General features: G+C 46.3%; 1 protein-coding gene across 1 annotated transcript in view; it reads left to right on the forward strand.

Annotated features, from left to right (window-relative positions):
• SHANK3 (SH3 and multiple ankyrin repeat domains 3) overlaps positions 1 to 12,008 on the forward strand; it is a 356,977-nt gene that overhangs the window by 93,404 nt on the left and 251,565 nt on the right. The window contains 1 exon segment of the mRNA XM_075708911.1: positions 7,624 to 7,690. Coding sequence (XP_075565026.1) covers positions 7,624 to 7,690 — 67 coding nt within the window.

A 12,008-nucleotide genomic window follows, 5' to 3' on the forward strand; every position in this document is an offset into this window, starting at 1 on the left:
GTGCCGAATGAGAAATACCCCAGCCTTGCCGCCCTGCATGGGACGTGCGTCGCCTCTTCCATGTGCCGGCTCTGTGGGCATCTGGAGGTATGTGTCTGTGCACTGTTCCAGGCACAGGGCAGTCTGCTTACCAAGGAGCAGCTTTCATTTGCCTGATGAACTACTTTTTTTTGTTTTTTCCCCAATTTACCTATTCTCTCAAGGCTTTCTTCTTATCCTCATTTTATTTGGTTTGTTTTCTCTCTCTTTTCATTTGAAGTTTGTCTTGTAAAAATTGATCAGGTTTCTGGCCTCCTGGCTCCCTCCCACTCCTCCTCCAGTCTTCAGTGTGAGACTGATCTAATTCTGAGTCAGATGCCATCTCGGCTTCGATTATCCAGATGATGTTGCTGACTTGAAATCTTCCCTGACCCGCAACAGTCACACTCCAGTTACAGATGTTACACAAAAGTCTCTGCTTTGCACAGGAGGCCCTGCATTTTCCCATCCTTCAGGCTGAGTCGGGTAGCTCTCAGAAGGTCTGTCAGACCCATCTCTAATTCTGGTGCTAAGGACTGTTCTGGACACAGGTCTACACATTGTCCACTCCCTTGACAGCAACATTCAGTGTTGGCTGGACCAGAAACCAGACTGACCAACTCTTCCCCAGGAAGACTAGCCTGTCCTCTCTATCCTGTTCTGCCTGCTCTAGGTAGCACCATCCATCATGACTCCATCTGAACAAGGCAGACAAGAAATATCCTCACTGATATGTCTCCCCTCTCTCCTGTGTCTGAGGTACTCTTTTTCTCAGGCACTGACCACCCATGGACCTTGCATTCAGCTCCCTGTAACAAGTAAACATGACTTGATTTTTTCTTTTTAAGGCATCCTTTGTGGCACTGGGAGGTTTCTGTGCAGATGCCGTCATGGCTCTGGCCAAATCTGTCATTCTTCCCTTGCAGAATCTTTTTCTGAACTTTCAGGAGATGCCACCAACCCACCTTTGGTCTCTGCAGCAAGCTGAAGCTCATTTCCAGAGCCTTTCTGCAGCACAACAAATTAATGGAAATTGTGACCTCCAGGACATTGCGCTTGTCACCCTCCATGGCTGCCCAGCACACCACTGTTGTGGCCTGCAAATGTCATAGCAAGGTGTAGGGGAGGTGACACCCCCGTGCCAAGGCTGCTGGTGGTCCTTGTGCCAATACTTCTTGGATAACACACCACAGTTCTCCTTATAGCCTGTGCTGATGGTTATCCATCCAGCCCTGCTGGAAACATCAGCCTGATGGAGGTGAGATTCACTCCTCAGAGTCTGGAGGTCACATTTCTCCTCCGGCAGCTCAAAGGCTTCCTGAGCATAATGGCTCCAAGAAGGTGCCTTCCTAAGGTTTATTCCTGCTTCCCAGAAGCATTCAGAGTTCAGAACACCCTGTTCCCCTTGATGGAGGAGATCACAGCATCATCTGCCTCTCTTTAGGATAGTTTTGTGATGCATCTTATTAGGAGAATCATCTTGTTTTTCCAGCAGCTCCATGTGCCTCATCTGAAAATACAGAGAATGTTCTCTGCCTCTCTTAGCCTAGAGCTGAATGGTTGCAGCTTTGGACATTTTTTGTTTCTCATGTATGTTTACATGTATCCATTGTCTGATGCAGACCATTCGGAGATACTCCTTGTAGGCTTAGTGGCAGAATGTTAGTCTAGCCGCCCCTTCTAAATCAAGGGCTTGGTGTGTGGTCCATAGGAAAAAAATAGATACTCATTTGCTCTATAGACCATGGACTGCAAGCTGGGTGTTTCCAGGAAGTCTTGGATCTATTGTGTATACATTGCAGGCACAGGGCATTTGAGATGCATTTGTTCCAGATCAGCTGTGTAGCTCCTGTACAGGAGGTCTGTCTGTTGCTTCCAGGAAGTGTTGTGTCTACAGCATAGTCATGCAGTGACTGACCCCAGTGACACCTCCTGAAAGCATCAGACTAGCTGCATCTGTGCCATATAATGGCAGCACACATTGCTGTGAACATATCTAGAGTTTCGGCTCATATGGCAGCCCAGATGGAGCTGCCGTATGTGAGCAGTAGGATTGACCTAGTAGGACTGCCAGATTTCTGGAAATCTAGAACAAATATAGAACATGCTTGAAGTCTGCCTGGCCAAGTAAAGGTAGGCAACTTTGAAAAAAGTCCATACATATAACAATGCCACCTGATTAAATGAAGTGTGATGATTAAAAAGAATCATTCTGCTCTCTGTTATCTGCGATAATGTAGAGGTAAAAAACCATCAACAAGGGAAAGCCTCAATAATTGGAGAAGTCTTGGGTAAAGTGATACAAAAATAGTTGACAACAGAGTCTGGCATGTTTACAGATGCTTCTCAGGGTCTGAGAAGAGCTGAGTAGCTTGAATGTGTTCTGACACTAAATTGGCTGCTTGCACGCTACCTAATAAGCCCTTTTACATTCCTCTTCTACAGAAGGTCTGCTCCCTTCTTGCCCAGCAACACTGATGATGATTGCTTCCTTCTTGCCCCATCATCTCCTAGAGCCTGCTGCTGCATCTCACCTGCCTCCCTCATGGCTCTGCTCCTGCCTTTGCACCCCACAGCTGTCACTGCTCTGGATGCCTTTTGCACACGTAGGATGATAACAGTGAAGTGCTGGACTTCTCTAATTGTTGCAGTCTACAACTGAGAAATACTGCTGAGAGCATGGTGTGCTTTAATATGCAGCAAACAACATGGAGGTTTGTTTGATTCAAAAATAGTCTTTCACTTCTCAAGCTAGAGGTTCCGGTGGGTGGGGGTATATACTTTTTCAGGTATGAAAATACCAGCGTTTTCAGAGCCACTCTGGCATCTACTCGGTATTCTTCTGACCTTCTCCCTTTTGAAGATATCATCAAAAAATAGCAGCGTCCATACTTGTGAGCACAGTTCAAGGTGATTCTACCCACTGTCATGCTGTCGTTGCGCCAGGAAAGTGGCCCCATTTTTTTTAGTCTTCAGGATAGCTATTCTTCACATTTCCCATGTAAAATACTGTGTTGCAGGTTGGCCAGCACTCTTGTCCCTGGGGATATTCCTACCTGAGCCTTCCACAGGACCACTGAGATCCTGGCCGTGGCGGCAGGACCATCAGAAAAGATTTCATATCCCTCTGTGCCGTGGTTCTTCCTTCCTCAGACATGCTGCAGGACTGAGAGCTGGAGCTCCCATTGTGTCCCGTGGGATGGTCTGAGCGGGTGTGCTGGCTGGGACTTGCACGGCACCTGTTGAGTGCAGGCAGCTGCAGGGTCTGCTAGCCCTGCCAGAGAGGGCTGCCTGCCCGGGGCTGGGGGGAAGCCATGGTCTCTCCTGGATGAGGTTTCCCTGCCCTGGGACTCTGCAGATCCATGTCTGCAGCATGCAGAGGACACGGGCTGGTGATAGCAGGCACAGAGGGGCCACAGGGTTTGGTCTGTAGGACTCCTTTCCCATCTGCTGGGAGCCCGGAGGTGCCTCCTCTATGCTCCTGCCCTCAGTGGATCAGTTTTTCATGTAACATAAGCTTGTCCTGTTCCTTGTCTGAGCACCCTACGCTTTGAGATACCTTTTGAAGCTGAAAGACACAATGTCTTCCCATAGCAAAATACATCCATCTGAGATCCATCTTTGCTCTCCAGCATATGTCCCAACTCTTGTGCAAGGAGGTAACGGATCCTTTAATAGGAATATACAGTGACAATTCAGAAGAAGAAAAATTAAATATTTTTATAAAAACAGGCCCAGGATGAAAACACAGTTAAGTGCCATGGTTTAAAGTTGTTTTACCAGTCTCTGTGCATCTTTGATTTATGTTTGGTGGCAAAGCACTGATTGCAGGCTTCTGTGAGAAACCTGTGCTCGGTGGAGCGAGGAGGCAGCAGCCCCAGCCAGCTGTGCCAATGGCCTTGAGAATGTGGAGATGAGTTCCTTTTGTTTCTCTTCTGTAGAGACTGGACACCCCCCGTGTGGTTTGAGGGCTGGATTAGTGGATAGCTGACACGATACTGCTTCCACTGACATGATGTGCAGCAGCGGTTTGCATGCGGCCCTCTGTGCCATTGCACCTTGGCATGCTGTTGCTGCGTTCATGGTGAATCCTCATCGGTTGTTACTCGAGCTCTGTGCCAACGTGTGTTGCCAAGAGGGTAGGAGGGGCTGGGGAATCTTCTCGTGGTTTCATGCAGTGTAGTTGGCTTTTATTTTGGGGGGGGTTGTTTGCACAGTACTGTTATCCAAAAACCTGGGTTAGACCTCAAAACTATGACTCTTAGCAGGAAATTTTAAATTATCTTTCTGGTTTTTTGCTGTTAATTTTTCAAGCACACTGGCACACTGACATTACGTGCTGCACAGCCTTTTCAGATGTCCATCCTTCTTTCTTTTAGAAATTACTGAGTTTGCCTAAAAAGATAAAAATAGGCAAATCGCTTGTTAGATTAAGAAGTGTTGTCACTTTGATATCATGTTATGGAATGACTCAAGGTGTTACAGCATTTCAGAAAATAACCCTGTACCAGAGCTGTAATACAGTTGTATGTCTTATGCAGCCTGAACGCGCATTTTCGTTGTTCAGCCTGTGGCGTGTGGAAGGACAGTCTACGTTTGTAGCACCAGGGCAAGACACAGTGATAAATGCCCTTTGCACTATGTCTGCTATCTCCATGACATCACCAGGATAAGCAGCTTGGCTGCCATGTTAAGCTGGCATTCCTATGTGGGACATCTGGCTTATTGCTTGAAATTAGATCATTTATCTTCTGTGAGGAAGTCAGACTATTTTTTCTGATAGTCACCGATTCTTCCCACTTTTGGTACAAGCACTAAAATTGCTAGCTGTGAAATACTAAAAAAAAAAAAAAAACAACCAACCAAACCTGTTTTCTGGAGTTTCCATCCTTAAGACTTTCTTTTCTTGTTTACCTGTCCCCAAAAAGCTATTGCTTTTAACTTAGAGGAGTTCCCTGATATGGTCTATTGTGCAGTCTCTTAAATGGTTTCATCAGCACGACTGCATGCAGCAAAATGGTGCTGGGGCAGGAGCGTGCAGGCAGGTATGGGAACACGGAACACCGTCAGTGGTTTCATAGCTGGGGAAGCCAGTGTGCCAGGAAGCACTAACTGAGCTGGCAATGCAATACGTGAAATACTTTCATCTCCTTTGCTCTTCCAAGTTGGATTGAAAAATGTAACCAGCAGGCTCTTCTCCCCTCCTAGGGATTTATGCGAGATTATATTCTTAACAGACTTCTTATCCAGTGTGTTTCTTCTCGCCTTTCCTGGAAGTCATAACACTTCCAAGGCAGGGAGAGAGGGAGCTTCTGCTGCCTGCGGTGTCAGCTGTCCTGGTGCCCAGACCTCTGGCAGGGTGGTGGGCGCGGTGGTGGGAGACCTCCACCTCCTGCAGCCAGACCAGGAGGGACACCTGGGGGACGTGCAATGGCAGAAGCTGCTCCTGGTGCAGCACGTACATTCACCGTACATTTTAGGAATTGCTCCTGAGACATAAATCCAATGAGACTCTTAATTTGTACTTTGAATTTGGGTTTTTCACAGAGACAGTGGGCCATACGTTAATTGTTTGTTTGAGGAACTTTGAAGTTCAAACGCTTTTTCTAAATTCTCCTTTCCAGTCTTTTGTCAGTTTGGTTATTTTTGCTTTCAAATTTCCCCAAATTCAGGTAATTTGCCCTGCTGTACAAAAGCTTTCTTTGCCTGCTCAAAGACTGTGACCTTTGGGAGAGCAGACCTTATAAATGTGTATGTATATGTAAGGAGAGACAGAGAAAGATCGCAATTTGAAGCAAGCTTGGGGGAAAAAAATAGATTCTTGCTCGATTTTTCTGTGCTATGGTGGCCTAATTTCCCAAATGCAGAAGGAAGGTTTCATTTCTTCCATCCATCACTGATCTCTCCCAGCTCCGGCTGAGGAGGTGGAGCACGAATTCTGGGCCTCAGAAAACAAACAAAAAAAAAAATCACATAAACATTGTTGAGCTGAGGATAGTAAGACTATTTCTGCTGATAAAGGATCATAGTAGAGAGGTGTGCATGCTGTACTGAGTCACCAAGTTAAATATATCCCTTCGTCACAAGTTAGTGGTAAAATGCAAATGAACCTCGTATTTCTAAAAGCTGTTCTTGTAGGAGGGCAGGGAAATGTTTAACAGCTGGAGCTGCCAGGATTGCTCTTGACTTTGTCAATGTCTGGGAGGGTTTGGTTTCTACTGCCTACATGATCAAATACATTCATCTCAAATACCAACCCTAACTTAAAAAGAAAAAAGGGGGGTGGCGGGGTGATGGTCCCAGCATGGACAGGCAAAGCCAGCAGCTGTATCTCAGCCTGTTCTTACATGCGTTTTCACACTCTGAGCAGCAGCACTTTGTTTTCACCCAGAATCCACTTGATCTGGCTGCTTCTCGTTCCCAAATCAGCTGTAGGTGCTGCTGAGTTGAGGGCACTGTCCTGAGAGGCTCAGCAGTGACTGGGGGGACTGGGTGTGCTGGGAGGGGTGGGAAGGGCACAGGCGGCCGCAGCTCACAGGAGCATCGAACGCAGGACTCGAGCAGTTCAGTCCAGAGCAGTTCTTCCACTTTATTTTCCTGAGGACCAGTGGTGGATTTCGTGTACTCCTACCCATCTCACTGCAGTTCTTTCACATGTTAAAAGAATACTTTTGAACCTTGTTCTGAAAATGTTGAATTGTTCTGCCTTACTAGATGGGATGCAGTGCTGTTTTGGGTTTTTTTTTTTTCCCCAAATATGTAAGAAATCAACAGTTTGAGTGATGTCGCTAGTCTATTGGTTGAAGTCTTGCTTCAGGAGAGCAGTACTTCAATCTCTCTCCTCTTCCGTGTGTTAACCTAAGTTCATGTAGACTGCTGCTGTTCTGCAGTGCCCCGGGACATGAGCACCTGTAGAAGCAGTTCCTGGAGTAAGACAGACCAATTTTGTCTGTGTGTTTTGCTGGCAGACCCACCACATTCAGCTTCCCCACTTTCCTTGTTCCTTTGAGTTCTCTACAAGTCTTCCTGTGGAGGGAAACCCTGGGATGGGTGGTGGGCAAAGCAATATTTAACGTTGGTCTAAAATGCCATGGCTTTACTGGGGCAAGCTGCAGCTTTCTGAGTGGAAGTGTGGTTCCTCGGCCAGCACAGCCTGGAGTGAGCATGAGTTAGTCATGTGGACTGCTCAGGTGAGATGTGCAGGGAGCTCAGTTGCTGGTAAGTCGCCTTTTGTCAGCTAACTGGGATTCACTGAAGAGCTTCAGGCTGGAGAACATCTTGTCAGTACCTGCAAGACCCGAGATTAATTCCTAGCTGGTGTCAGGCATATCACCACCAGACTCTGAGGAGAAGGGAACGATTATCTCCGAGCTGTTCACCACCCTGTCACTGCACAAGCCGTTGACATACGCTCTCCCTGCGGTACTGAGAGCGTATTTTCAACTTGGGGTTACTGACTGGGTGAGCTGAGGCAGAACAATTGTTGGCTCCATGTCCCCCACGGAAAGCAGCTGTTACTGGTCCATATGGCGTAATCCGTGCAAGCAAGCACAGGATCGGTGCTGTTCAGAGCCACTCAACTGTCTTCCCTCCCTCTCTTTTCAGGTGGCCATCATTGCAGGAAATTTTGAATTGGCTGAAATCATCAAAACCCACAAAGAGTCCGATGTTGGTGAGTTTGATCTTTCTTCTACCCCCTTTTCTCCCTTTTTAATCTTGCTGTAGAGTCCAGGGCTATGTTAGTGTGGGTGTGTTAACGGGCGGTTTCCTGGTGCTGCGTGCAGTGGTTGGTGGAAGCTGCAGCTTGCAGCCAGTTTTGGGTCTTGGGAGTGGCAGGACAGATCTGCTTTCCTCCTGGGGGCCATCAGTATCCAGTTTGTTTATTCAGTCCAGCATTTGCTTATGACTGCTGAGATTCCCCAGCTAAATTAGCCAAACCATTACCCTGGAGTAGCTCTGAAAAGCTCTTCTGTAAAATCCCTTACCTTTTTCTGTCTCTTTGCATCCTTGAGGCCATTTCATACTAGAGATCGTCTGCTGCTAAGGCTATTAACTGGGCTTGGTGCAAGGAGGAGACAATCTCTGTCTTAGCAGTGATATGGTTATGGAGCTGCCCCACACTGAAGCTCCTATAAGTAAAAGAAGTGAAGTAGCAGCCATTTTGGTTGTACTTGCTTCCTTATGGAGGAATATTTTTGGATTTTCTGGTCAGCCTTTTTCCTTGTGGCATCTCTTCCATCCTTCTGTGGGATAGATATTATCATGCGATATATTATATGCCATGCAAAACTGAGTTTTAGGTCAGATATAGAATCAGCACTTACTGAGTTTCCTTGAATTATTCTGAGAAATTTATTGGTCCACAGCTTTCTAGAGCAGTTGAGGAACCAGTGCAAAGAGTTAATTCTCAGCGTGTGTGCCTCCACAGAAGGTACAGAGTCACCAGCTCAGCAGCTGAAAACAGACTTGTGGAGATGAAACAGCCAGCAAGTATTGGGCTTGGTTCTTGGAAGGGGCTGTGAATCTAGAAACCTGGGCCCCAAGACCCCAAGATAAAGCATGTCCTTTGTCACTTCTTTTCTCAGCTAGCTATTGCTGATAGTTAGAAACAGCTGCTGAGAATTTGTAGGAAGATATAAGAGTCAGAAAGGATGTGGGGAAAAGCCTGAAAATTCCTTATACCTGTGCCAGTGAAGAGTGCTCACAAGAAAGCCACCCTATTGATTCAAGAGGGAAGTGACTGTCTTTGCTGTGAGAGGGGTTTTGGACTAGATGACCTCCAAAGGTCCCTTCCAGCCTAAACTCTTCTATGATTGAATCTGAATCTGTGATTGACTGGCTCAATTATTTTTATTGAAAAAGTGTAAGGAAAAAGGGCATGAAAACATGTCGGGTAGAATGACTTGTTCATGGTTTAGATATGGCTGTTTATATAAAGTGGGTCAGGTAACAGTTGCAAACTAATCACATGCAGACCAGCAGGTCCAGATGGTATCCACCTGGAGTCAAGGGAACTGGCAGGTGAACTTCCCAGGCAAGGAGAAATTGTTTTTTGAAGTTCGTTAAGAACTGAGAAGTGTGAGTGTCTGACCGGAGAGCAGACTGGCATTACTTGGGATGAGGAAGGGGCAGTGCTAGGTCTGGCCTTTTCTCTGATAGTTCTATCAGAACAGTTGAAGAAATACTGAAACTGAGACTCTGGTAGGAAAGGGCAGCATTGTAAGTGATAGCTCTTGGAGAAATCTTCTTCTCGAGTTCCCAATATTAGGCTGCACTTGTCTGGCTGTGAGACAGGAATTGGTGGCCCCCACCATCAGAAATATTCAGAGAGGACCTGCTGTGTTAAGGCTGTGGGAGGAGGGATGATTAGCAGTAGCTTTCGCTCCGTTCTGCCGGACAGCCCTTAGCATGTAGCTGTACTTCCAGGCTCTCGGAGCATTCATCAGTGTTTCTGTCTGGATCCGGAGCGCTCTTCTGAGGTGGAGCTGGCTGTCCCCACTTGCTGTGCTTTGTCTTGCAATGTAGAGCAAGCCAGGAGGGTGTGAACTGAATTTCTTTCAGGTGAAAATAACCCAGAAACTGTGTTCCAGAAAAAGACCTGATGTGCTCCATCTGCTGACGGGCATTCAGCCCACGAGTCTAGCCAGGGTCAACACAGTTTGAAGTAAGATGCCCGGTGTGGGCACTGGGTGGTCAGTGCCAGCTGTTTACAGCCCACTGGGCTGCAGGACTCCTCGTGCAGACTTTGCTGTGGTTCCCTGCGCACAGGTCTCTGTCCCTTCAGTCGGTGCAGAGAACCCATAAGCCCCAGAGCTGCTTATTTCATCACAGCCACCAGCACTGGGGTCGAAGAAGGTCAGAGTGGAAGGCTGCAAATCTGGGGAGGGAGAACATGTTCTTACAAGTAGAAAACATTTGTGGAGACTGTGGAATTGGGCTGTTCCATCATTTCTGTCTTTTTCCTTATTCTTGTATTTTACGGATCTGCAGACAGAGAATGCCATGAATGGCAACTGCTGCACTTTATTTTCTTGGCTGGACCTGAGAGGTTGGATCCTGAGGACTTGTCAACGCCACCACAGACCCTCTGTGGCATATCCTGGTGCTTGTTGGTCAGTGCAGCCTCTGCTGTTGGCCATATGGGAATGGTTTCTGTGGAGCATCGGGAGCAGCCCTAACCCTCTTCCTCAGCAGCAGGTATGGCTGCAGAGCCTTGCCTCTGACTGCTCCAGGCAGATTTGGAGACAATCTCAGTTAAGCACATTTGCTGGTAATGCCTTGGGGGAATACCTAGGCCACCTGCTCTAGTGACCTGGAGTTGGTTTGCAGGGGCTGTAAAGGGAGAGCTCACTCCGAGGTGGTCCTGAGCCGTGTGTCTAGTTCCCAGCACAGCCCCTGGAGATGGCAGTGGAAAAAGGCTGCGTGTTGAGCAGGAACACCAGGAGCTGGTCATTGGAAAACAATGTGAACAGGATGGTGTCTGAACCTCAGGGCCTCTCTGGAGCGCCACTGCCAACCTCCTGGCGTGTCCATTTGCTTGTCCCATTGGTGTTCAGGTCTTAAATCCACAGGAACATTTATCAGTCAAATGTGTAATTTCACTCAATAAAATCAGGTGTGCACCACATTACCTGTTTTTCATTAAAACATTTGCAGTGGTGTTAATTGCGCATCAGTTTTTTATCAGTTGGATCCTGTGCCGGCTGCTCAATAATTTTCATGATCCATCTTTTTGGTAAGTTTTCTTAGCCTGCAAGTTTTACAGTATTTGTTTCAGCTAATTAGTAGCTGTCTCTGCTTTGTGATCATGATGACACAAATGCCTCTTCCTGCTTCTTTTAGAATATACTTCTCAATCTACAAAACAACCCAAGAAGCTTTTTTTGAAGTTTCCTCCATTCTACAAACCACTTGTTTTTCTTTATTGTTTTTAGCTCCCCTTATCAATTTTGAGTGCATTGTAACTTCATATTGATTTCAATTATTTTCCACAATTACAGAATAGATATATTCTCAAGTAGCAACTGATGTCTTCATTTTGCCACTCTTGTCCAAACAGGCATTTAACCATAGTTGCTTTATTTCATAATTGTGGTTTTACAACTTTTCTTTGTTTGCTACTTTTTTAAAAACTCCTGATTTTCATTCATACTTCCTCTCCCTACATGAAAGTAGATCTGGAGGAATAACATAACATTAGGCCAATACTGAGAAATGAGCCTTGAGCGTTACATGTACGTAAGACTGGTTGGGGCCGTCTTCCCTTTTCTTACACTGAATATAATCAGGTCATGATTCACAGTCACTAAGCAACCACCAACTTCAAGTCAGAGGAATTAATTCATTATCAGTCATAACGAGGCCCAAAACAGTTACCCCACATTATGTGGAATACCTTTTTCTTGGAGAGTGATGATCTGCAGCTCTGTATGAGATCACCAGCATTTGTATGCCAAACTGAAGCGCATCATAACAACACTTCTTTTCCTTAGGTGTACAGGCAGGGCTGGGAGTAACTCGTCCCTCAGTGGGTCCATGGTGGTCCCTGCTTTTGGGATGTGTTAGTCTCTTGGCCCACGTCTGCTCAAGATCCTACAGCCCTGGTGTACCATTAGCTCTGTATGGGCAGCATTGCTGGCACAACCTTCCTTTCTCCTGCTACTTTAGGGTGGATTTTTTGAGATGGGGGATTTCTACAGTGGCATAAGGATGTCTGCTTTGCTTTCTATATTTTTGTAATGGTATCCTGTGTTTGAATAGTGTTTCTAACCACTACCGAGCTCAGAGAGAACTTTTTCTTGGCGCTACACTGTGGAATGGTATAGGGCGTCTCAGATAGACGTGTATGACAAACAGAAGTAGAGGTTATGACATTCTTCTTCCTTTCTAACCTTTCCCCTTGATGACTTCTCAGAGAAATTTTTGGAAAGTGCTAAATGAGGTAGATGTTGAAAAACTTTGTATGGAAGCCATAAATGAGTTCTTGTACA

Source organism: Pelecanus crispus, chromosome 1 (genome assembly GCF_030463565.1).
Source record: "Pelecanus crispus isolate bPelCri1 chromosome 1, bPelCri1.pri, whole genome shotgun sequence".
In the NCBI taxonomy this organism is placed as follows: domain Eukaryota; kingdom Metazoa; phylum Chordata; class Aves; order Pelecaniformes; family Pelecanidae; genus Pelecanus; species Pelecanus crispus.